We start from the raw sequence: 27,644 nt of genomic DNA, 5'->3' as shown, positions 1-27,644 counted from the left end.
CCCTAGATTAGATAAAGCCTTGTAAAAGCAGAGGAACATGCAAAGCAAGCTTGTCTCCAGTGACTTCTGCCCATCCCACTGGGTATAGTGGGATTTCTGTTATTTTGGGTATGCCTTATCAAAATACCTCTCCTATGAAGCAGCTTCTATCCTGAGATCCAGTTGATTTCAGTCTTCTTGGCAAGGCTTTGAAGGCCAAACTTTCTCAGATGCTGTGGTCACAACATTAATGGAGCCTGGTAGGAGTGTTTTTTTTTTTTCCTTTTATCCTGTCAGGACTCTCATTTTTAAATTGCCTTACAGCTTTGTCATGGTGTCTTTCTTTTGCAAGCTACCCAGAATTGCCTGATTAAGAAGAGATAGCTATGTAAAGTTGCCAGATAAATAAATGAATCTGGTTCCCTGGATTTTACCTTCTTTTATATATTTATTGTATGGTTTTTAACCTGTACATTGCCAAAACTTGCTGTGAGGAGGGAAGGCAGGCTGGTTTTGGAACAAAGTGCTTTTTACATGAAATAAAAATTGAACTATTCAATCCCAAGATACTGTTGGAGAAAAACTGAACATTTGAGTTCATTGCCAACATTACCTATAGGTAAACATGGCTTACTGTTGTGTGGCAACCAGAGGCATAGCACAGGAAGTACTGTACTGAAGGAAGGAGGATAAATATCCACATACCTTTCAGGAATGGAATATCCCAGTCAGGGGAAAAATCAACCTAACCAGTGGGTGTATGGCTAGTTTTTCAATATCATCATTTGCTGCAAATTAGAAATTTGAAAGGAACACATTCTGAAAAATGTCTTTGAAGTGGTTCTACTTCCCCATAAGTACATACAGAGTAGTTTAATTACAATATTAAAAGGATGCCGATAACTTCTTAAAATGCCGTAACTCCTTACGGAATTATAAGCCCAATGTTGGTATATTTCATTGATGTCAAAGGGACTCCCCCCAGGTGCCTAATTACATAGAACTGCAACACAAGTAAGCAGCATGTAATATTTTGTTCATTTTCATGTAATTTTGCATCTTCCTATTCTTACAGTGTTCATTGTATGTGTCAGAATTCCCCCTAGATATTTCTCTTTACAGACATATTTTAAGATATTTTCTGATTGTGAAGAAGGAACCATTTTCAAATCTTTGCAATTGCCACAACCCCCCCCCCACAACACCGTAATATTGCTTTTTTTCCCCTGACTATCTCCAAGAACAAAACTAATTGGCAATAAAGTTAAGAGAAAGGACTTACCCACTCCAATTCCTTCTTTCCTCTTCCCTACTGGTAAGGCTTCAAAGCAATGAAATGTAAAACAAAAAGAGTTCTTATGGAAGCCATTGTTGTGAATCTGGTCTAAGACTTCTGGCTCTCTTTTCAAAAAGCTGAATGTTTAGAGCAATGTTTCTTAATCTTGGGAACTTTGAAATGAGTCAATTTGGCTTTGGAGCCATGTCAGGCTAGCATTATCCCACTGCAGTGAATTTTTGAAATCAGATGATTTGTTGAAAGTTGCCATAACCTAATCTCCTCAAATGCATTTATATTTGAGTTCATTGCCAACACGTGTCCTATGAACAGAGGACAAGAAAATCTTGGAAATAGAGAATTTGTGACTCCGACATATTGAGACCGTCATAAATACATGCTGGTTGCTGAGCACCCAAATTTTTATCACATGACTGTGGGGCTACTATGATCATCGTAAGTATGAGGACTGGTTGTAAGTCACGTTTTCAGTGCCATTGTAACTGTGGACCATCACTAAATAAATGGTTGTAAATCGTGGATGACCTGGTCAAATACAATCAACCTGAAGAAACTGCACATGGCAGTGTGATCAAAAGCTGAACACAAACCTTAGGAAAGTATAATGATTTTGTAATTTAACAGACCAGGTTTTTATTTTAATGTTTTTATAAATTATTGTCTTCAGTGCTGTGAGAATAGGGAAATTTGATTTTAGGATTCAGCAAGTAGCCCTTCAAATTGCTGTGACTGGAAAGATGTTCAGATTGTTTAGTTTCCTCCATTTTTATACACTATTTAAATGCTAATTTTTACATCTTTGATAATATATCAGTAGATCTTAAGTAGTGTGTTTACTCCCCCCAAAATGTAATCACAGCACATTTTCAAAATCAAATTGGAAGGAGGTATAGAGGGGTTTGCAGCAATGTTTTTATGTTTAGTTGTCTTCAATATTTTATTCAGGTCTTAAGTGTTGAAATGGAGACAATCCTTACCAGATTTGCAGGTAATACAAAAATGGCCTGGATGGATGCTATACCCCTAAAAGATAGGATCAAACTCAAATGACAGAATTGTGAGAAGAATCCAAAGTCTATTGAGACAAAAATAAATTTAAACTTCTTTCCAAAACAATAAACTAGAGAGTAACGGAAAGATAAAGCTGAATGATAGAATAAACACTTCTCATCTAGGCACATGCAGTAGATAACAGAAACTCTGTTCTTCAAAATAAAGGTTGATTGATCAGGATGCCTTCTGAATCATCAGGTTATGGTTTGCCTAAGCAGATTGAAGTTTAGATTTAGAAGAGAGAGCTTTTAGTCGCTTCTTCTTTTCCATCTGTCCTAAGGATTTATAGCAGTTACAGATCAAGAAATGAATCAATGAAGAACAGAAAAAGAAAGTTATATTAATTGACATGTCTTGTTTCAGTGGAATTAAAATCCTAATCCTACTAAAACTAATACAGGATGCCTGCCCCCGAGGGGTTTTAATGGCTAAACAGATGCCTTGGATTCGTTAAATAGTATCTGACAAAGATGAAAGCAGCTGCATTTCTCTGAAAATATTTCACTTGCCACTGGGTAAATCTTAAAATTAATTCGCAGTGACACAGCTAAATAAATTTAGATCAGGGACACAGCTAAATAAATTTAGATCAGCATGCGTTTTTATGCAGGAAATATATTTCAAAAGTAAAAAATAGGAAAGAGAACTGATCTGCCCAATAACTTTAAGATTTTTTTAAAAAAATGATCTTTGACTTAATATTAGTACAATGGGTATCAGAACATTTTGTCAGATCCTATATTGACCCAAGCTAGGACATTAACATTATTGATAGCCAGTTTGCTCTGGTGGTTAAGGCACCAGGCTAGAAACCAGGAAACTGAGTTCTAGTCCCGCTTTAGGAATGACAACTGGTTGGGGACTTGGGCTTGTCACTCAACCCACCTCATAGGATTGTTGTGGAGAAAATAGGAAGGCTATTAGGTATGTTTATCACTTTGAGTTATTTATAAAAATAATACAGATGGGATAAAAAATAAAATAAATATTCATAAACAAAAATGGCTTATTTACATAACAGAATTCAATAAAATACATTTGAGTACATAAAACACATAAGAAAATAAAATAAGATAAAATTCTCCAAACTGGAATACATAATACAATGGGGAAGCATGCTATGGAAAAATGCAGTTCCAATCAAGCTTTTTGAAAAGTATCAACAATAACAATATTCACCAGATGCATTCAAAGTTCCAAACAAAATTGTTGATAAAAGTCTATGTTTACACATTTATTCTGCCTTCAAGTTTCCATGAAATACCACTACTTGGTTTGGATTTAAAGATAATTGTAATACATATCACATTACCCTAGAGAACAAAAAAAGGTTATACATCAAGATAATCACAAACACACTTTTTAGTCGTTAATTCTTATAATATTTAGATTGGCAAAGTATTTATTGGCAAAACAAATGAACAAAAGAGGAGTCTTCCTTTAAGCTATCTGGCATTTCATGGCTTCCCCCCCCATTTTCTGTTAACTGAATTTGAATTTGAAGCCTTTTGTATTCAGAATTATGGAGACTTCTATTTTCCTTTGGGTGCTAGTTCTACTGTACTAGGCATCCTGTTCCAGAATGACTGGCACCCTGATTTGAGAGATTTAAGTACAAAGTAAACTGTAAATTAGAGAGAAGATTCTTTTATTTAAAAGTGTCTTCTACTTCTGTTTTTTCTTCTTTAAATAATAGAGAAACAGAAGCTATAAAGCAGGCTGGCAATCTACAGTTGAGTGCAGTAAGGCAAAGGTAATCATACATCTTGGCAGCACATTTCAAAAAATCTGGGATAATCAGCTTGAGCGTAAGAGCTAAAAAAAGGATAAAATAAAATAAATGGCCGTATTTTCTTGGAAAAAAATTAAGGATAAATCTGAAAAGGGGTTGTAAGAATAAAAGAACTGAATTATTTATGCTTATAATTTTGCTTTCCAAAGGAAAAGCCAAGAGCAATGCCAAGAAAACTTTTTAGAAAAAAGCATATCCCAATTAAAATATCTACAATCAAACAATATGTGTAAAAAAAGACAATTGAACTTCCATATCTTTCACATGAATGTGAAAGACTGCATTTAGTGGTACCATTTGTATGGTAAAAGTTTAATTTAATTTTTTAATTAATTTTTTTTAAAACCAACGAAACAAAACATAACACACATACACACACAGTATATATTCCTCCCCTTTTTTTAACAGCGATTTCATAACGGTAATCTTCTATTATTTACATTCCCCCCCCCCTTATTCTTCTTTAGAATATTTGTCCTTGTTGCCCCGTTGTTTCTTATTTGCATTTTTCTTCCTTCATACTATACTTCATACTAAGAATAATACATATTATTACTATACATTATTATACACACATTTTCCACTTTTGACCTTTCCATATTTATTCTCCTCTATTATTTCTAGTCTCCAACCAGTCATACCACTTGTTTCATATTAGATAGTACTCTGTGTCTTCCTTTTCTTTTATCTCTTTTGTTAATTTGTCCATCTCAGCACAGTCCAGGATTTTTCTTATCACTTCTTCTTCTGATGGTATATTCTCATTTTTCCAGAACTGTGCATATGCTATTCTTGCTGCCGAAGTCACCGCAACCAAGAAAGCCACCTTAAGAGACAAGGAGCGTAGGTTGCAGGTTCTGATGGGCTCGAAGGGTGACCCAGTAATGGCCTGTAGGACTTGTGATAACTCCCAAGTGGAATACCGATGAACTACCGGCGGTTTGCTGTTCGTGACCCCCTTCATAAAGGAGCGGACCCTGGGTGCTGGGCCAAAGGCATCGAGTTGTCACAAGTGAAGACTGTGTAGAGGGCCGCCACCTGTCTGCGGATAATGTTGGGCGCTAGGCCCTTGTTCATGCCCTCCACGCCATCCGTCTCCTCTGCCCCCGGAGAGGGGAACTGAGAGAAAAACCGTGGAAGCTGGGAGTTCGCCATCGAGAATAGGTTGACTGAGCCTCTGCAAGATCTCCCTGAAGAGATCCAGATGCAGACACCATTCTGAATGGTCAACTGTCGATCAGTTTAGGTAGTCCGCCCGCCGATTCGCCTCGCCCAGAAGTGCTCGGCTCTCAGGGAGAGGAGGTTCTGTTCTGCCCAGGATCCCAATAACCGGGCCTCGGCCATGAAAGACCGAGATCAAGTACCACCTTGACAGTTGACGTGAGCTTTTGCCGCCACATTGTCTGTGAGGACAAGTACATGGTGCCTCGTGACCGTGTTGCGGAAGTAACAAAGGGCCAGATGTATAGCTCTGAGCTTCAACCAGTTGATGTTGTGCTTCAGGTCTAGCCGGGACCACCGGCGCTGAGCCAACTGAGATTGGAGGAGCACTCCCCAGCCAAAAAGACTGGCATCCATAGTTAGGGTTAGCCAGGTGGGTTCCTTGAAAAGGGACCCTTTGGCTAATGCTGGGGAGATCCACCACTGGAGGGACTTTAAGGTCTGAGATGGAACCTGTACCCTTTGGGTGGAAGAGCTTGTGCCCAGTCTTTGATATGGGAGCCAGAACCATTGAAGGTGTCTGGAGTGTAGTTTGGCCCAAGGCACTATAGCAATGCAAGAGATAACATCTGCCAGCTTCTTCAGAACTCTGGGATGTAATCTGTCAGGTCCCAGTGATTTATATTCATCAAGGTCAGATAGGTGTTCTCTTACCATTTTCTTCCTTATTTTAATCTTATTTCTAGTTTGTCTTTTGCAGTGGTTTTTTTTTTTTTGGTATGTTGAACTATAATTTCTTTTTGTGTGAAGACTGATGCAAAGAATGAGTTAAGCAGCTCTGCTTTCTCCCTATTGCCTGTTATTTCCTTGCCATCTTCTCTCTTTAGTGGACCTACAGTTTCCTTGACTTTTTTCTTGTTATTAATATGTTGGAAAAAACTTTATTATCCTTGTTTTCTGTTGCAAGTCTTTGTTCGTTCTGAGCCTTTGCTTTCCTGACTTCATTTTTGCATGTTCTGCCTGTCTGCTGATAATTGGCCTTAGTTATGTGCCCCCCTTTCCATTTTTTGTATTTGTCCTTTTTGTCTTTCAGTTTATCAGAGAGATCTTTTTGCAGCCATGCTGGTTTCTTCTTCAATTTGTTTTTCTTGTTCAGTGGTATTGTGCTGGACTGTGCTTTTATGATCGCATTTTTCAGAGTTTACCATGCTTCTTGGGCTGTTTTCCCCTTTAAGATTTTCATCCATGGAATCTTTCCTAGGTTCTCTTTGAGTTTGTTAAAATCAGCTCTTCTGAAGTTTAAGACACTGGTTGGATTGTTTACTATTGCTAGTGTTTGCATTATATTCAGTTCCAGTATGACCTGGTCACTTTCACCCAAGGTTCTGACAACCTCAACTCCCTCTATCACTTCTTTTCTATTAGTGAGAATTAAGTCCAGTATAGCTTTCCATCTAGTTACTTTCTCCACCTTTTGGATGACAAAGTTGTCGGCTAGGTTGGTTAGGAATCAGTTTGATCTCCGGCTCACTGCAGAGTTTGTCTCCCAGTTGATAACCGAATAGTTGAAGTCTGCCACTACTACTGTGGTATGCTTCCTACATACATTTGTTAACTGGTTGGCAAAGAGTTCATCTATTTCTTCTGATCAGTTGGGTGGCCTGTAATATACACCTATGGCAATGTCACTTTTTTTCTCTTTTATATTGACCCATATACATTCTGGAGAGAATTTATCTTTGATCATGTGCATTTCTGTAGATATGTAGTGTTCTCTTACATATAGCGCAACTCCCCGTCTTTTTGTAGACCTGTTTCTTTTGAACAATTTGTATCCATCCATCGGTCCATTCCAGGATTTTGTAATGCCAACTATGTCATACCCACCTTTGTGTACTATTGCGTCTAGTTCACCGTTTGTTCCCCAAGCTTTGAGCATTTGTATATAAGCATTTAAAACTTTTATGCCTGCCCGTGGGTATGTTTCTGCATCTCCTGATGGTTGTTTTTCCTTTTTTCTCATCATTGCCTACCTCATTGTTTATTTTCTTGAGATTTATGATTGGTTTTGGGTTCTAGAGATTCTAAAGATTGGTCATCCTTCCCCCTCAATTTTAGTTTAAAGCCCTCCTGATGAGTTGGGCCAGTTTTTCCAAGTACATTTTCCCCTGTTTTCATGAGGTGCAGCCCATCTCTTGCCAAGAGTCCTTTGTGTAGGAAATGCAATCCATGGTCCAGGAAACCAAAGTTTTCTTGGCGACACCAAGACACCTTTAGCCAATGGTTTATTTCTAGAATTCTTTTTTCCCTCAGTGGGGGTTGGCCTTTCTTTGGGAGTACTGATAAGAACACTACTTGTGCTCCTAGCTTAATAGTATTGCCTAGTTTATAATCTCTAAATATTGTACTCAGGTTCTTTGTTGTGTCATTCGTCCTAATGTGGAGGAGGAGGAAAGGATAGTAATCTGTGAACAGCGTTCACAGGTATGTATTTTACCATGTTTTCTTCATTTGGCTTGATAATGAATCTTGAAAACTCCAAAAGTTATTTGCAACAGTTAGATGGCCTAATACAGTATACCTTTCTGCTTTTCTATCCAGAATGCCAAAAAAAGCAGAATGGTTTATCTGTATATTAGGCCATCTAATTTTGTTTTATAAACCAAACTATTAATATTTAAGTGAGCATTGTGCCCCCTAAATCAGTGGTGGAAAAGCTTTTTGACTCTTTGTGTCAAAATTTGGAAAATGCCTAATTTAACTCTTTTGATGTGCCACACCTCCCCCCCAACAAAAGAAAAACAATTCTCTACCTCAATCCCCATCAAGCCCACTCTGAACATCAGCACTCTGTGGCAGCTCTGAGACTGGGCCTAAAGTAGAGACTCAGGCTTCAACTTCAGCCCTAATGCCAGACCAGCCACTCAAAAGGGCCACCTTGTGCCATTCCCAAGGTGCATGAGCTTAGGAAAATAGCATGATTGCCCAGCAGCCCTCAGGATCTGCCGTGTGCCGCTTACCTTTATGTGATGTTGTCTTTCTGTTGACATACCACTCTGGCCTACCCAAGGCTGCTCCTAGTCACACTAGCCCAGTGGTTCTCAACCTTCCTAATGCTGCGACCCTTTAATACAGTTCATGTTGTAGTGACCCCCAACCCTAAGGGCTCTCCAAGCGCGCACCAACGCTGCCCACTCACCCGCCACGCCCAGGGCTCAGTGTGCCTCACCTGTCCTCGCCTCACTTCCGAAGTCGCCGGCCTGCCTGGCTCCAGCTGGCCGGGGAGGGAGGGCAGGAAGGCCGCTCCGCCCAGCCTGGTTGGAGGAACACCCAGGCGGGGAGAGGGAGAGCCAAGAGGGTGACAGCGCCAGCAGAGCTTAGTTCAGCCTCCTCCACAGAAAGGGCCACAAAGCAGCGCAGCCTCCCTTAGGAGATGCTTGACGGAAACGAATCCAGTGCTGCAATGGCCCCCAGCTCGAAGCCGTGCGGAGACGGATAGAGAAGCGGTGTCTCGGTTCCTAAGACCATCGGAAATATGTTTTTTCTGATGGTCTTAGGCGACTCCTGTGAAAGGGTCGTTAGACCCCCCAAAGGGGTCATGACCCACAGGTTGAGAACCACTGCACTAGACCTTTGTTCTTGAAGCAGCTTCCCAGAATGCTCTTCTACAGCCTCCAAAATCAAGCAAAAGCTCATTCCGTTCTCATGCATCTTTGGAGTATGCGTGAAAGCACGACCCTCTTGCATAATGTCTGGAGGTAATGCAGAACATCTCATTCTTGTGCAGCCTCCAAAGTGTGCAAAAACGGGGCAAACTTTCAAGAATAGTTGGTTATTGATGAGCGTTGGCGTATCACCCAAAATGCCATGGCGTGTTACCCCCTTAACATCCATGTCATAAGGTTGCCATTGCTGGCCTAAATTATAAGAGATTTTACAGTGTTATTTGCAGATAATTATCTGATAATGTGTATCATTATCCTGAAGGGCAGGAGGAAGGGGAGGCAGAAGAACTGAACAGCAATAAGAATTGGGATTTGACAACAACCTGTTATTTTAACACTGGAGAACGCTTTGTTAAGAGTCGGGATGTAAAGTGCATAAAATGCCCTAGACCCGAAAATTTTTATGACAAGACCCAGAACAGAAGAGCTTGGTTGGGCGCCTTCCACCAACTGAAAATTGCACAGCTCTTCTCACCCACACGATGACAGCATACACAAGTCTTTCCATATGGTCCCTTCAAGAAAAGGCGGGAATAAACTGAGCAAGGAGATTCAAGGACAAATTGCAGACTGATGAAGGCATTCAGGCTGGACGGCAGGTGGCACCCTATGGATACAAATAATATTCCCCCGCCCCTACTTTCGAATACGCGCGTCCGGACGAATGGCGACCTCTCCGCACCCCCACTGATTTTCTTGGGGCAGTTTTTGCTGGGAGACCCTAAAAACGGGGGGGGGGCGGGGATCGGTTCTACTTCGGAGAGATGCCTGCCTCAAACTGATTAGGAACTATGAAGGACAGAGACGTTCCCCCCCCCCGCTTTGTAGACGCAGCTACATTTGCATCGCTGCTTGTTAGAGGGGGATGCTTCCTAAACTTGGCTAAAAAATAAATCTGGACGCGCATATTTTTGGCAGCTGAGATGTTACATAGCACACTTCCTCAACCATATTATTCTCCTTCCCCCCGCTTTAGAGTCCCAACATTTTTGCAAAGCTGGAGATGGGTTGCGGTTGTAGCTCCCATAGGAAACTACTGGGAGGTCTCGGACAAGTGTGCCTTCTCTCCTTTCTCGGCCTGTTTCCTCTTCTTCGGATCTAAGCGCCCTTGACCTGCCGCAGCGATTGCCCGGCCAGTACAACTCTGAGGCGCTTTTGAATACAATTTCCTCTTCCTCTCCCAGGACCTCTTCAAAATCGATCCATCGAAACAATAAAAATGAATGAAAAGCAGCCAAGGGGAACGTCCTGACTCCCCCCCTCCCAGTCTATCCTTCCCCATCTTGGACCACCCACCCTCAACCCGCGAGGGGAATCGGAGCCTGAAGCCCTGGCGAAGAAGCACACCAAATCCAGGCTTGGGGGGGAAAGGCAGCTTAGCCGCACAGCCGTGCAAGCCTCGTCCGGGGTGGCAGCGACGAAAAGGCGAGAGTTTGCGCCCTCCCTCTGCGTCTTCTCTCCACCCCCCCCCCTTTTCTTGAATGAAGAGCGAGGTGGGGCTAGAAGAAAGGCTGCCCCATTTGCCGAGCCTGAAGCGTTAGGCGCTCTCCTCCTCTGTCTCCTCCCCCAGTGTGCGGCTGCATTGACTATGCCTTCCCCCGCCGCCGAGACCTCCCCATCGGCAGCTGGAGCCTCCGCGCCGAACGCAGCACATCCAATCTGGAGCCGACGCTGGAGAAGGAGGAGGCGCCTCGTGACTAGGAAGCTTTACGAGGCTGCCCGGGGTACCAAGAGCACCGGGGAGGGAGGGTGGGGGGAGGGGGGATAATTAGGATCAATTAATACTTCAGACACCTCTTCTCTTTGCTTTTTGCCTTATACTTATTTGGCTTCTTCCCAACTATGGATGTGGGTCTATCTAGCTGTCTGTCTGTCTGCTGGAGTTAAAGCAGCGAAGAAGAGGGGAGGGGGGTTATAATTTCAGAGAATGATGGTGATTGGTGATGATGGTTTAGGTGTATTGAGTTCAGGATCCGTGTCTGAATGAAACTATGTTCTATGGCACTGGAACACCCTACTAATTCCAGAGCCTAAGCTGAAGATGCATTTCTCTGATGCTTTTCAGAATTTATTTTCCCCCCCTTCTGCCTCTGTTTTGGCTTGGTCTCCTTTCTGAAGTTCAGAACCAGGATTTGTGAGCTCTGACATATCTTTGGAAATGTCATCCAAACAGAAATCCAAGAAACATTTTTGGAAATCAGACTAATTCAACAGGAGCTAAAAGCCTCTTTTGCTTTTTTATTTTTCCCCCCCTTTTTAGGATCATCAAAAAATCCTTATATTTAATATTTTAAGAGACCTGTGAAGTTTTTTGTTTGCTTTTTCTTCTATAAGGACCTTTGAGAGGAAAGGACATTTCTAATTCCAGTAAGTATTTTCTACAGGGAATTTGCTTGGTGTTAACTTTTATTTATGAAAAAAAACAAGAGTTTTGTTAAACGTGCTTTACATGAATTTGCATTGGAAGCGGCTTTAATCTGTAAATCATTTTGAGGGGGGAGGGAGGAGAATTGAAATGTATGCACAGCATCTTCTTCCATATACTAGATCATCACCTAGAACGGAGGGGGAAAAAAGCACCCGATTTTGAAAAAGGATATTTGGTTTTCTTTTTTCTTTTTAGATGTATTTCAACCCAAAGGAAGGAAGAATTCTGAACATTAATTTTATAATAAATATTACATGTGGAATACAATATTGGCTTCATTTTGACTCTGGTCTCCATCCCCTATCATATACGAAAGAAGAGACGCTGGGAAGACAGAAATAGATTTAAGATTTAAGGACTTCACCTCCACCTCCACAAATGGAACTACACACAATAAAGGAACTGGATGCTATATAACACTGGCACTTGTTATTACTGGCTGCTTTAATTTTTGGGTGGGGAGGGGGACATTTTATCTTTCTTTTTATTCCCCTCCCAGCACTCTGTTGTAAATGATGGCTCATCCTGGGATAAGAGATTACAGTAACCGGGAGATAGTGCTGAGGTACATCCATTACAAGCTGTCACAGAAAGGATATGACTGGGTTGCCAGTGGAGACAGAGAAAATGTTTCTTCTGCTGTTGGGACCTTTCCTGCTCTTGGAGGGCTGGTGTCTCTGCCTTCTGCTGCTGTTAGTAACTTGGCTGCCACTGAAGTACATCCTGTACCCCAAGTTGTTTATTCCACGCTATGCCAAGCTGGTGATGAATTTTCACGGAGGTATCAGAGGGACTTTACCCAGATGTCTGGTCAACTGCACTTGACTCCAGTCACCGCCAGAAGTCATTTCATGGCTGTTGTGGAAGAGCTGTTCCGAGATGGAGTAAACTGGGGAAGGATTGTGGCATTCTTTGAATTTGGTGGCATGCTGTGTGTGGAAAGTGTCAGTCGGGAGATGTCACCTCTGGTGGACAGTATTGCTGAATGGATGACTGAGTACATGAACAGGCACCTGCACAACTGGATCCAGGACAATGGAGGCTGGGTACGTGGCTGGTTGTGTTCTTTGACTGTGTTTCCTTTTCAAGATATAGTAATCTCACTAGTTCAGGTTCACTTCACTGACATGTTTGCAGTAGAATCAAGTGTGGCTTGCATGACTAGTATTTTCTATTTGGGAATGTCATTGGTATTCATCTGTGAACAATGGTTTCAATCAATTCAGTTCTTGCAGATCAACAGCCTGTTACCATTGATTAGTTATTGAAATGTACCATAATATTGTTCTTCTGTTACCAGCAAGATCATTTCAGGATACAAAATACAGATCTTTTCACCATCTTGCTTACTTTGAATGAACATCAGTTGTCCTACCAAGGTCAAGGTAGAAAGTAAGGTGTTCCAGCAATATTGACCTGCAATTCCTTTTGGTTTCCTGATGGCTGTGTTGAGCTATGCTCTCTCTAGTCAGAGGGAGTATTCCCTATCTTGTTTTAATCAATACTTAGTCACTGATGTCATTCACTGGGTATTGTGAAAGTTGCTGGTAAATGAGATCACAAGTGAATCAGAAGAGAGAAAAGTTAGCAATGAAGCCGCTAATAATGGCATGTGCAGAGTATTTTTTTTTTAAATTTAGACTGAAAAAAGCAAACCCCCCCCCAATAACCCTGCCCTACTTCAACTGTTTATGACTTATTCTAAGTTTGGAGTCCTTATTGTGCGGATAAATGTTCTTTATAAGGGCCACCTTAAGCAGTTAAGCTTATATAAAACAGCTTATACAAGTAAAGAAATTTGGTAATGTGTCTGGGATAGCAAAGATGTAATAACATTTTAATATATTTTTAGTATGTTATTACTTGACTAACATTCAGGTGCATTTCCTTTAATAAGTTTTAGTTAGATTCAGTGCACAAGTAGAAAGTCTGCATGATAAAATGAATTATAGTAGAATCAAAATAGAATTAAAAACATAGGAAGAAAAGGGGTACAAAAGTGATTTTACTTGGATTTTATAATCAGATGTTTATAACAGGTCCCCAACCTTTTGGGCACCAGAGACCGGTTCCGTGGAGAGAGGTTTTTCTGCGGACTGGAAGGTGTGTGGTTTTGTGTGCTGCCTGCATCTCGTGGATGGGGCTTTGCTTGTTTGTGCAGATGGGTTGCTGGCAGGTCGCAGCCCGGTATTGGTCCATGGACTGGGGATTGGGGACCCCTAGTTTATAACACCCATTTCCTCCTCCGAAAAATGTAGGGAATCCCCCTTCCCCCCCCCCAAAATCTGAGTTAATAGTATATGTCATGCTTCTATTGTTATGGAAGAAATTGGAATGTTTGAAGAAATTAGAAGACAAGTTATAAATCAATAGAGAACAAAAATACCCAAGACATATTATTGAGTCAGTTGGATCTAGAAAGTGAAGCCTTTATATTACTCAAATCAATCATATGCTCATCACATGCTATATACATCGAATAACTGTCCATTTTGAAATTTCCTGGATTTTCATTTTGAGTCAACATAGCATCTTTTTTATATTACAGTTAATAATGTATGCATTATCTTTGTTTATACAAGGCATATAACATGACAGGACTAGCAGCCTAATCCTATACCTAATGTTGCCTGCATTGTTTAGGAGAGAATAAATAGACACATACCTTCATGCAGCTTTGCTACCCATAACCAGATGCATGTCATGTACTTTTAGTTGGAAAACTCTACTGCAAATATTAAATATAGTAATTGAACTTCGAGAACTTGCACACATACCAAACCTAAAATTGGAGCCATACAGTACTTGAAAGAACATAACAAAAACAAGCTGAGAATTAAATACCAAATCAAATCCAAATATCCTTATTGCTCAAGAAAAGGCAAGGAGATAAACAGGACAATGTAAACCCTCCTGAAAGATCATTCTTCTGGTAGTAGATTCTATTGCAGAAGACTCTCTTACCCATGTTCCAACCAGTTTAACATCTCATAGTCATTTGTTAATGAATAATCAATCTATATTTTTTTTCTAGCCAGTCCTTCAATAGTTCCATACTCCTAGACATGAGTTGAAAATATATAGAGCCAGGTGTCATCCTCATGTGATGAGACAAACCATCAAATTACCTCTCAGAATGGTTTCATGTAGAGGTTTAAAACATACCACAGAAACCAATGGCCAGATATGAGTTACAGTGTCTCAGCAGTATCAGAAACAAGTGAACTTAATGCAGAGCAATTCCCCAAGGTTCTAATCCAGGTAACTGCCTTAGAAGGAAACCAGATTAACAGTATTGAATATCATCAAAAGGACCAGCATAATAAACACAGAGTATAGGACTAGCAATAGCACTTAGACTTACATACTGCTTCACAATGCTTTACAGCCTTCTCTAAGCGGTTTACAGAGTCAGCATCTTGCCCCCAACAATCTGGCTCCTCCTTTTACCGACCTCGGAAGGATGAAGGGCGGAGTCAATCTTGAGCCGGTGAGGACTGAACCCCTGGCAGTCAGCAGAATTAGCCTGCAATACTGCATTCTAACCAGTCCGCCACCACGGCTCATCATTTATCCTAAACTTTTTTTTTCCAAATTAGAAAGAAGTACATAGTTGTACAGTTACTATTTCCTTTAGATCTTCCTAAAAATGCAAAATGTGACTAATTATTATCCAAACAAATTTAACATAGGCTTTAGCAGCACTCTTTTATTAAAGTGAGAATGGCCTCCTTCAAGAATCACCCACAATGTCCATTAACACAGTTAGTCAAGTAATTATTGGCAACTTCATTTATTTGCTTGTATGTTAGATTTATTTTTCCACCTTTCATCTTGAAGTTCAAGATAGAGTACGTGGTGCTCTCATCTCCAATTTTTTCCTTACATCAGTCTGTGACCAGATTAGACCAAGGCTGGCCCAACATTATCCAATGAATATTCATGTCTGATATTAATTTTGAACTTGGGTTTTCCTAGTTCTAATCCAGCACTATATCCATTACACTATGCCATACATTAACAGGCCAGATAGGGAAGATCCAAGCGAGAAATTGGCCACTCCAGCCCATTTAACCACATTCTAAAGCAGCAAAATTCTCCATCAGTTATAAAAATTGCACGACCAGGTACCATCTCAAAATCTATCCTTTGCTTTGAGAAAGCATGAGCAATTTAACTTTCAAAGTATAGCACAAACATTTGACATTGAACTGCTGAAGATTCACCTGTAGTCTATGCAGGGTTCAGAATGCAAGAAATGGTTCACTTGGCGGGATGACATTGTGCTGAAGCAATAGGCTGAGAGAAAAATAAATCTTTTGCTGCTTCTACTGCTATGGCATAAGCTTCAACAAGAGCTTATTCATGTGTGTCAAATTTGTCCTTAATCTTTACCAGTCCACTTCTTAATTGTTTCCCCAACTCTTTCATTTCTTCACCATCTGTCAGAAAGAAATAATCGTTTGAAGTGACTATACAGTCACTTATATAGTCTACCTAATAATTGTGCAATGATGCCATGTTGCACATGTCATCATTTTGACAGCATTGTTACAGATCCTATACTAAAATACCATTTTCAGGTTGACACATTTATCTCTTAGTCATCAAATGCATTGCAATCCATCTGATGGCCATATCATGAAAGATATGGGAATATTTTGAATTAACACATGTGTTATGTTTCAGAATTGGCTTCCTTTAAATTAAATTAACAAAAGTTCTCTACCTGGCATGTCTTAACTTTAACTTTGGAAATACTTTTCTCCTAGAGAACAGCTTTTTTTTTTCTGCCTCAGAACTAGCTGTTATCATCAGATGAAACAAAAACGCATGACTTGCTTTCTGGGTGGCACAAGAGAGCACAAATTATTTGCATGTCAATTCAAAATGTCACAGTATTAATTTTGCAAAAAGCCATTAATAGCAGTAGAAACTGAGTATTTACTATCTTGCTTCAAAGCTGCTAATAAGTAGGTTTTTGTGCATTGGGTAAAATAAATGTTTTCCAGTTGTATCATTTGATGTTAATTTGTAGCGTCTGTGATTTCCCCCTTTTGCTCACTCCCTTTTCTAGAGAATTACTTTTTCTAGAAGTGATGAAAGCTGATCAGCCATTTATATATTAGAAATTTGACTTTGGTAGATACAGAGTGTGATTAACATCGAGTTTATATTTTTCTTGGAAGAATCATCGTTTGACAAGTCAAGTGTGGAGATACTAGATAGATTGCATATTAAGAATGCTTGGTTATAGCCTAGCATATGGCTCTTTTTTGTAGTGTTCAGATGTGCCAAAAAGATTAAACTTTAGATTCTGCGTTAGCAGCCCATCAGAGAAATCTTGTTTTTGCTTCCATTACATAGCCTTTTAAATGTTTCCTAACTGGAGGATGTTCATCTAATAATACACACTAGAGCTTTACTTTGGAAAGTCTTAGAGTGCCCTTCCTGGCTTTGCTGAGTACAGGGGACTTAATTGCTCATTAAACATTTATTGAATAAAGCTATTAATTGGTTCTTCTTATGAGTTTACCATATCTGCTATTTTCAATGTCCACATGCATGCCGTTATGTATGGAGTCAAAATGCATCACTTATACACAAGAGGGAGGTATTGGCAGAGTTCAAGAAATTTGAAGGCTTATAGAATTAAAGAAGTCATTAGGAAAAAAATTCTCTTCTGCAGTAATTATTATCATTATTAGGAGGGAAGGAAAACTTAAAAAAAAAGTTCTTGTTCACCATAGAATTCTGATGGTTTGTTGAAAGGAAACAAGAGAAAATCAGAAGGGATAGGCCAAGAATAGGGATGGGGACATGCCAGAATCTCAACAAAGAAGCACTTCACATTTCAACAGTTTCTTATGTAACCAGAATAATATAATCTATGCCCCAAAGCAAGTGTTTCTCAACCCTGGGACTTGAAAATATATGGGCAAAAAACTCCCAGAGTTCTCCAGCCAGCATGGGAGTTGAAATCCATACATTTAAAGGTCCCAGGGTTGAGAAACATTGCCCAAGAGAGGGAAGTTTGAGGAATCCTGAATCTTGCTGAAGTGTAAAATGTATAAAGAAGACAAAAGTTTCAAAAGGAAAGTATGTCCAAATAACTTCAGGTAGAAAAAATTTAACTTAGTTTCCACAACATGGTCATTAATTATTGGGGGGGGGGAGAGGAATAAAAATAAATAGAAAATAGAAAGAATGGAAGCATTGCATTCCACACTTTTTGTTGTAGGTCCCGTATGCTTAGGACATTTTAGTGAAAGCGTTATTTGAAGCATTCTGTGATAGTGAACCAAGGTTGTCAGATCCCTAGGTCTTCCAATAGCTGCTGAAATCCTAAAAAGAGAATGAGTAATAATCGTCTTTCAGATTACTTGATGTAAATGTGCCTTCTCACCTTGTTTTGGGACTGTCCTTCACTTTGTGCTCACAGTTGAGAAGCGTTTCAAGTAACATCCTTTTGTCTCCTCATGCCCCTGATATGTGGCCTTTGTTATCTTGTATGTGTTCAACTGGCTGTGAATTTCATTGGAAATATTGTTTTTTATTTCTTTTTTGTTTTTCTGTTTTGGAAGACTGTTGAAGAGGAGGACAGCTATGTTTGATGAATTCAGGCCTATCAAGACAGTATTTAAACTGGCATGTTTTTCACCTGGTTTCCTTCTGCAGATGAACATGTATAGTCTCAACAAATAAAAACTATTTTTGAGCTGTGAAAGTTATTCAGTATTAGTGAGTTCTCATTGATAATCAGGTTGGCCAAATACATATGTTTTATATCTTTACCTATTGCTTTCTTCATGTACGTCTGGGGGTGCCCAGATACCAGAAGATAATTGGCTTAATTTGTGATTGTAACCTCAGATTGGAAATAGATTGTGTCTTTACCTCTTTCCCTAGATCAGGGGTAGGCAACCTTGGCTCTTTTATGACTCGTGGACTTCAACTCCCAGAATTCCTGAGCCAGCTCAGGAATTCTGGGAGTTGAAGTCCACAAGTCATAAAAGAGCCAAGGTTGCCTACCCCTGCCCTAGATCCTTCTGAATCCATTATGTAACTTGTTGGGTCTTATGTGATTTAACAGAGGATGGGAAGTACCTTTAAAACAAGTAAAGAATTTGAAATATTTACTTGTTTCTATATTTAGAACTTTAAACTTCAGATTTGATAGTTCACAATGTAATATTTTGACTCTGTTGAAAAAGTAATGTTTATGCATAGGCACACACATACATACCAAAATGCTATTCCCTTTCAAAGTAAGCAACATTATCAAAGTGCAGAAAAAGGATATGTTCTAGTAAGCAAAACAAATTAAAGGCAGAAAGCACAAGGAAAGGAAATCTAAACCTAGTTTACTCCAACATTATTCATCACAGCTGTCTATACTTTTCTATTCTTGCAATCCATTCTTGCTTCTATCATGTCCAGTGACTAATTCATATGTAGTCTTCTATTTTTAAATATCCCCAATCAATACACTTCTAATGACTTTTTTTTAAAAAAAACTTTACTTAGTTAGGTATTCAATATACAGTGAAGAGTTATAAAAGCAGAATATCATCTTATTTAATTGTTTAAATTGTTTTACTCCTGGCTCATGTTTGCACTGTTCGGTATGCATACAATTTATTCCCTAGCATACTGATCTTACCCCATTAACCAATCAGCCTTCAGCTCAATAATAGCACAACCATGTTCCATAATTCAACAATGTTTCTCATACCCTTTTTCTGTTTTCTTTATCACATTCATACTTTTTTAATCACCTGCTGAAGAACAAACAAACAAACAGTACACATATCCTAACCAATCTGAAGCTCACATTTTGTTATAGTCACCTGTTGTATCTTTTGGTTCAGATTCCTATCAAAAATCTTCCCAGGCACACTTAATAAATTAATCCTATTATTTTTGCATTCACATAAATTTCTTTTCCCTTGGTATTAGGGACTAATAACAACATTCTTTGAAACATGAGGAACATATAATTGCATAATTACTCCATAAGCTATCCACATTCACATTTTAACATTTTGATAATTACATCATCTTTATTTTCTTCACTATCTATTCTTCATTCTTATCATTCTTCAACAGTTTCACTACATTTATGGCTTCCTTTTCATTATTCTTTATTGGATTAGGTCTTTCATGTCCATTCAAACCTATAAAATATTTATTTCTTTCATTTTATTTTCCTCTCCAATACTTCTGTCACTTTTATTTTTAAATCTTTCACTCTTGTATAGTCTGCTTGTGTAAAGTCTACCTCTATCCACCCACTTCAAAAACAATTTTATTTATGTCAGAATTGTTCTATATTTTCCAGCCTCTTTTTATCTTTTCTTGCTTTCTTTTTGGATAGTTTGCAACTTCCCTTTTCTCTGTGAAAATATATATTTCTTCATTTTTCATATTTCATTTATTGAAATATTCATTTATTGCAGAAATCATGCATTTTCTTACAATTTTTATTATGATGGTATTCCAAGCATCTTTTTCATAGTTTGTCACTATAATTCCACATGCCTATTTGATATTTTAGTAATATAATACTTCTCACTTTCTTGCAGGGAGCTTCTGCATCATTTTTCCTTATGTCTAATTTATATTCATTTTGCTGGAAGATTAAGATCCCTTCTAATACTTTTAATAAAAGACTTAAGTTTCCTCTTCCTGTAGTTCATCTAGCTTCTTCCCATCCATGTCTTTTTTCCTCCACGTTCTATCCTTTACTTCACCATTCTGTCCCAATGTCATTTGTTTATGATCTTACCATAAATATACATATTCATTATATGAAGAAACTGGTTTTTCATAGTGAATTTGAATTCAGTAGACATCAAAACATTTTTCCAGTATGTCATATGATACTACAAATAAGAACCCATGAACTGATTTGCAAAATTATAGGCTGAAGTTAAACTTCAAGATCCGTATACTCAATATGATAGAAAACATGCCGTGTCTTTGGTGTCAATTGGTCCTAGGCCGTGGCCCACAGGTTGGGGACCCCTGCTTTAGCCCATAAACAGTGGACATAGTATTTGAATAAACCTCTGTCTGCTTTTCTACTATTAAAATTAACTCTTGTATACTTGTAATTAAGTTATAAAACAGTTGGCTGAAGTGCTCTGTGAAGTTTTAAGATAAAAAGCTATTTACAACTTTTAAAAAATGTATAAGAAGGCAGAGAGACCAAATGTCCCCTATGTTCTAATAATTTAGTTCTAGTGACTAATACTAGTGAATGTGTTCAAGTGGGAAAAGTGTTTATTGAAGGATATTGTATCACCCAGGATCTTTGGGTTTTTGGTTTCTTATATAGGTGTCTCTCCCAATCTGCTGTTCTTTATTCTTGGCTCATGTCCCTTTAAAGCAGAGGTCCCCAACCTTTTGGGCACCAGGGACTGATTCTACGGAGAAAGGTTTTTCTACGGACTGGAGAGTGTGTGGTTTTGTTTGCTGCTTGCATCCCATGGATGGGATTTTGCTTATTTGTGTGGATTGGTTGCTGGCATGCCGTGGCCTACTACCGGTCCACGGACCAGGGATTGGGGACCCCTGCTTTAAAGAACCAAGGTTTTGGTTTGGTTTGGTTTTTCCCAGTACCAAACTTCTATGAAAATTCCACTTAACACGAAATTGCAAATGTTTAGCAATCTCCTTTCCATAGGCATTCTGTATCCATATCCACCGTAAAATGTTGGTGGTATGGATGTTATGGTGAAGACAACAGATTCTAGAAATCTACATAGAGCGAATGATGCAACAGGCTGAATTATCTGCCCTAGGACTCTTGTGAGAAATTTATGAAAATTTTTAATCTCTGTGAGAAGAACTTCAGGGTACTGCTGATGAAGAATATAAATGTTTTGTTCTTTATATTCCAATTTTAAAACATTGAATTTTAATATCATACATGATTCTCTGTCATTTATCCAGCTATGTCCTGCATGAATAAATTTTGGCTGCTTATGATTGTACCCTATGCTAAATCAGACTGCTGGCTTATCTAGCCTAGCCCTGTCAACTCTGACTGGCAGTGGTTAAGAACGGGTATTTTAGCAGTCGTACCTGAGAATACCAGAGACTAAACTTAGTATATTTTTGTAATCAGAAAGAATTCTGCTTTAACAATGCTGCAGTTTTATAATCACAAGGCATTGTGATTTGTATGTGTTTGTAAAAGAGTGGGAGTACAAAACTCTGGAAAAAGTGCTTTTAGAGTCATATGCTTACCCTGCTGACTTTATGTTTGATTTGTTTTTACATGCTTTTATTCTGCTATTGCTAAATTGCAGCTCTCTTTTGTTCCAGTTGACTGCCTGCCTAATGTGCTTTCCAACTCTGTTGTGCTTTCTAGTCATGACGCAGTTCCAGTCTCCTAAATGTCAATGGTCAGAGAGTACCATAAGAAATGCAGCTGCATGCACCATCCATTTTTCCCCCTCTCTTTTTCTCCCATGTTCGATTTTAGCTTGATAATCACACACATATACAGAGACATCGTGCATTGGCCCCCAGTGTTTCAACATTTTTATCTTAGTCTCTCTACAGACCTGAAGTTCAGCCATCCTCCGATTCAGTTGAATGCATTTTTAATCATGACAGAAAATAGAGGTGTCTTTGTTGTTTCAGAGATGAAGTGTGTGGAGTTTAAAGTCTTACTGAGATTCTGTAATTGCACCTTTCTCATTCAGCTGGTAATTCTCAGTTTATTAAATACTATGGGAACGTTTTAGTGGGCTTTGGGTGAAATCTGTAGAATTTAAATGTTAGACTTGTAAGTCACAATTTCAACCCACATAAGAATGGAGTAAATAGAAGATCATTCGTAAGTGTTTGCATATACGGTGATGGTATAATACTAGCTCACAGAAAAGGAGAATCAAATTTGGAAAAAAAATATATTTTGGGATGAATAAAGAAAGATACGAACGGGAGTGCTGCAAATGGTTAGAAAGAACATTATTAATAGTGAGATTAAATTGCCTTATTTGACAACACACTATTTCTTATTAGAGAAAGAAATAGGGCAACTCACTCTCAGCTTGTTGTAAGCTATTATTTAAGAAACAGTTGTATTCAGATAAATAATTCAATCATACCAAATGGCAGAGGGACTTAGTTATTATGTATGGAGCCTTGAGCAGCCATAAGATTTCGTATCCTGGCCAAGAATTTAATTCCTAAATGACCAATCAGTTTTTCAACTTGAGTGATAAACTCCTTCTTTTGATGTTTGTGGTCTATGAATACATCTCTTTCCTTTCTCATACAAACTGGAAAATAGGGTTTATGCATCATTTATAATCTTCATGCAGCAAATGCTGGTTCTGCGGGACTGTGACCAAACAGCAATAAATACCTCAGCTATGAGAAGGGAGTTGAGCTTTTTGGCAACACAGATACTGTTTTTCAGAGCCATTTTGGCACAGTGTGTTTCATTCTGTATCTAACAAAATGATAGACTGAGGTATGCAGCATTATAAGTCTTTTCTTCGGAAGCTGAATATCATCTCTATGAATATTTGGCATATGCAAATATTGATGATGAGTTGTAGGAGTTTTACTGTGCTCTGATTTTTTTTTTGACTTCATTAATAATCTAAAAATGGTTTTTGAAAATGGCATTGCTTGACATTTTTTTAAAATGCCCTGCAAATTCATTTTTTCTTCCAAATGAACACTGCTTTAGCAGCATTGTTGAAATAATACTGCCATTAGCATTATAGATCCACTCTATTCTTAGCTTAATCGTACTCATTTGGAGATATGCTAGATAAATCCTTTTTTTCTAGGAGTATAAAAAAGTGCTTATTAGACTGTGTCAGAACTATTACTTTGTGTTTTTTTGAATCGTATCTGATTCTTGAAGACCTCTTGAGAAAGTTTCTGCAGTTTTTTTGGCAAGGTTTTTCCAAAGAGGTTTGCCATTGCCTCCTTACTAGGGCTGACGGAAAGTGACTAGCTCAAGACAACCCAGCTGGCTTTGTAGCTAAGGTGGAACTAGAACACACGCCCTCCTAGTTCCTAGCCTCATTCAAACTCATTACTTGACTATCAATAGCTCCTCAAGATTTTCACATTTTTCCAGACCCAAGATATTAAACTAGGGATATTATAAATACAAGCTATGTACGCTAAACTCTGTACTAAAGGATTTCTTAATTTTCTTGATTTGTATAATACTTCCACAACAAGTAACAAGCTGAAATTAAACATATTAATAGAAACAATCTATGGGTAGTGGTTATATTTCTCATTTAAACTAGTTAAGTAATTCATCCATTAAGGCTGATGGGACAAGTTAAATAATTCAGTCAACTTAATTTCCCTAAACAAATTTATTATCCAACCCCCCCCAACATTATTGGAAAGTTTTGAGGATAGGTAATTTATGTACCGTAAATGCCGGCATACAAGGCGACCCAGCGTATAAGACGACCCCCATCTTTATAGCCGGGCCGCATTCCTAGAACGTCGTCTTATACGCCGGAAACTACCAGTATTTCCGGCGTATAAGACGACTCGGCGTATAAGACGACCCCCGTCTTTGGCGCCAATTTCAGCGCTCGCAGAAGTCGTCTTATACGTCGGCATTTACGGTAAGTGTATCGTATAGCCAGTAGACTCATATGTGGAGCAGTGCCACGTGATTTATTTTGGAAATATCTGTTTTGACTATTATGTGTTATTATTCATTTGGGGCTGCTACTATATTAGTTAAATATTAAAACTCACTACCATAGATTACTAAGTTCAGAGATACAAATTACACTGGTTTCAATTCAATACAATTCAATTAAATCAACTTACATTTAAAAGCCTGTGGGAATGTAAATGTTACACTAAAAAGAATTAAAACCAATTTCACTATTTTAACTCCCAAAGAAGCAAAATCATAAGTTAGATGAAAAACAAGTAATCGACTTTCTACATATTTCAAAAGCTATCTAAAGTATAAACCAATTTATATATGCAAAGACAGTGGTTCAAATTCAAATCATGTTATCTGACTGATACCTGTGAAACAATAAATATTTTATGCGTGGAATCATAATAACATTCTTCTACTTTTTACTTAATTTGAAATGAAATAGAAATGCTATTTTAATGATGAGAACTTTAGAAAAATCTCAACTAAAGATGGCTTTAGAACAGGGGTGTCAAACTCAATTTCATTGAGGGCTGCATCAGCATTGCAGTTGCCCTCCGGGGCCGAGTGGGTGCGGCCTACTGGGTGGGCGTAGATGGAGTGGGTGTGGCCTACTGGGTTGGCGTGGCCCACTCTACATCATTCTGTCAAGGGTGCCTCTAGGGGCCTGGGCAGGAGTGGGACAGATCTGAGGGTCTCTGGCAGAAAGGGGTGGGACCAGGGCAGGGACCAGGTATGTGAAGTAGGTGAGGGCCATTTGCTGGCCACTTCCAGGCGATGGTGCATTTCTTCATTCCTCATAAGGAGTGACACCTCCTCAGCATGCACCCAGGGGGTGGGGCCAGCGCGGCAGGGGCTGGTTCTTCCCTGTTTTTAGACGGCCTAGTGCAGCTAAGACTGAATGCATTTCAGCATAGATGGCCACCACAAAATTATACAGTGGCTCCCGGCCAGCCTGGGCTAGGGCCAAGGCAGCGGGAGCCGTTCCCTCACTGTTTCTAGGATGGCTTTGTGGGCCACATGAAACCACTTTGCAGGCCGCATCCGGCTCCCGGGCCTTGTGTTTGACATGTCTGCTTTAGAATGTCTCTCCTGTGGAAACTGGTATCATTGCCTCATTTAAGTCATTTATAAGATTGCAATTTTTGGTTTCCACTGGTTTCCACTGGGGAAAGCCAGCAAAATAACTACAATAACAAGATTTCTAACAGAACATAGACTTGGAAGGGACCTTGAATGCCTCTGAGTCAAGCTCCCTGGCTATTTCAGGAATCCTCATACCACTAAGGACAAATGGCTGTCTAGTCTTTCATTGAAAACCTCCAATGATGAAGCACCCACAGATTGAGGAGGCAGGTGTTCCATTGCTTAATTGATCTCACAGTTAGGAATTTTCTCCTTATTTCAAGTTTGGCTCATTCACGTAAAGCTTCTACATATTGTCTGTGAAGGTTCCCAGTCATCCAGGTCATAGTTGTCCCCAAAGTGTTTTTTCAAAAGGCAACTGAACTGTTTTTTCCCCTGAGGAGGAAGAAGATGACGTTTCACTTCTCATTCAAAAAATTTCATTGGTTCTGGGAGGATGGCAGGGCGTTGTGGAAGGATTAGTTCTGACAGGATGGGGAGAGATGTTGGAAGGATCATATTTCTTTGCAGTCATCTGGTTGTTAGCACTCTCCTTGAGAACTCTTGAAGCCACATGGGGGTTTATCTGTGCCCTCAGGGTCACCTGTATCAGAGTCCAAATGGGGGTGGAATCTTCTTGGAAGCGTGAAAGGATTGCATTGTAGACAGGAGATGGGTGGATAAGAGAGCAAATCTGTCAGGACAAGATTCAGGAGTCCATCTGCATTTGAAAGACAAAGGCCACTCTTTCAAAGACAGCAAAATCCATATTCTGGATAGAGAGGACCATTGGTTTGAAAGAGGGTAAAAGAGGCCATTTATGTTAATATTGAGAAGCCCTCTCTCAATGGGGGGGGGGAATAAGACACCACCTATCTCCTGTCTCCAATGCAATCCAAGAAGATTCCACTCCCATTTGTACTCTGATACAGGTGACCCTGAGAGCACAGGTAAACCCCCAAGTTGCCTCAAGATCTCTCTGGGAGAGTACTAACGACCAGATGACTGCAAAGAAATATGATCCTCCCAATACCACCACCACCATCCTATCAGAACTAATCCTTCTATTGCCCCTACCATCCTCCCAGAATTGAAGAAGCTTCTTGAATAAGAAGCAAAACATCATCTTCCTCAAGGGAAACAACAGTCCAGTTGCCTTTTGAAAAAGCACCTTTGGGACTTCTACCTATTGGTTCTAGTTTTACCTTCAGATGCTGGAGAGAATAAATCTATTCCCTCTTCCCTATGAATCCCTTCATATATAAGAAGACTGCTAACCTATCTCCCCTTAGCCTTCTCTTCTTTAAGTTACATACCAAGTTCCTTTAACTGCTCTTTATAGGATTTAGCCTCCAAGCTCCTTACCATCTTTGTTGGTCTTCTCTGCCCTGTTTCCAGTTCCTCGGCATCCTTTTTTATTGTGATACAAAGAACAATGATAGGCAAGTGAAACAAAATTATTAAACAAAGCAAAATAAAATCATGATCTACCAGTACAATGAACTTCTCACTGAATGAGCCAGTGTTCTACACACATCATAATGCAATAGATGCAAAAGATGCAAACCAAGCAAACGATGTTATTTGCATCATTTGCCTAATGGCATCATAAACAGAGTTTCATGAATAATAGATACTTCTCTTTCCTAGTTAGTCCAGTAAAACATGTATTCACTATAACATGTTCTCCTGAGAAGCAGATACTGTAGGTAGGTATGATATATTCCAGACAGAATTATCTTCCCCAAATCAGAGGATACTAGACTCAATAGTTAAACAATTCAGCCAACTATAAGCACTTCTAGTTTAGTTATTATCTCTTGATTCTTTGAGGTGAAGATGAGACCTATCATCCACTGGTTACAGGAGCTGTGAAGTTTAACCAGTAAGTAGATAAAATGGGGGGGATAATGTTGTATTTCTGCAACAAGTTCATCTATAAAAACCTGTTGCTTTCTTTATAACAATCAATATTGTATGTTCTTGTAGTCACCCTCATATTGGAGCACTGTGTTCTCCTATTGTGTTATATTATTGTAATATTTTCTGTTTCATAATTAAGATATTTCAACTATTCTTGCTACTTGATGCAGGAACAGAATTGCTTCTTGGTGACAGGAGGAACCTTGCAAATCAGAAAGAGCGTAAGCTTTCCTTCATCATTTGAATTGCTCCTCTAATGGAATGGCAATGGAATAAAATTATTCTGTAGTGCAGAGGGTACCACTTCTGTTGGTTTGAGCGTTCCAGCAGGCTTTGTGTGACGTGTGCATTGAAAACCAGATGGGGCCAAGGCTACAATTGGAAAGATTAGTCCATTAGATTTAAGACATCTATTTCATCCTCTAAGCAAAGTTATGACAACTCTCCTCCGGCCACATTTTTACATTTTTGTAATAGACAACCTTTCC

At 39.1% G+C, this 27,644-nt stretch overlaps 1 protein-coding gene across 1 annotated transcript in view; it reads left to right on the top strand.

Annotated features, from left to right (window-relative positions):
- The first annotated feature begins 10,615 nt into the window (after positions 1–10,615).
- The window catches only part of BCL2 (BCL2 apoptosis regulator), a 136,243-nt gene continuing 119,214 nt past the window's right edge, over positions 10,616–27,644 (top strand). The window contains exons 1-3 of the mRNA XM_039319687.1: positions 10,616–10,731; positions 11,268–11,374; positions 11,631–12,481. Coding sequence (XP_039175621.1) covers positions 11,948–12,481 — 534 coding nt within the window. The 5' untranslated portion in view covers positions 10,616–10,731; positions 11,268–11,374; positions 11,631–11,947. The remainder of the gene's footprint in view (positions 10,732–11,267; positions 11,375–11,630; positions 12,482–27,644) is intronic.

This window comes from Crotalus tigris, unplaced genomic scaffold, assembly GCF_016545835.1.
Source record: "Crotalus tigris isolate CLP2741 ecotype Arizona unplaced genomic scaffold, ASM1654583v1 scf7180000023608.1681014, whole genome shotgun sequence".
In the NCBI taxonomy this organism is placed as follows: Eukaryota; Metazoa; Chordata; class Lepidosauria; order Squamata; family Viperidae; genus Crotalus; species Crotalus tigris.
The sequence above is the reverse complement of the archived record's forward strand: the minus strand, read 5'-3'. Positions and strand labels throughout refer to the sequence as shown.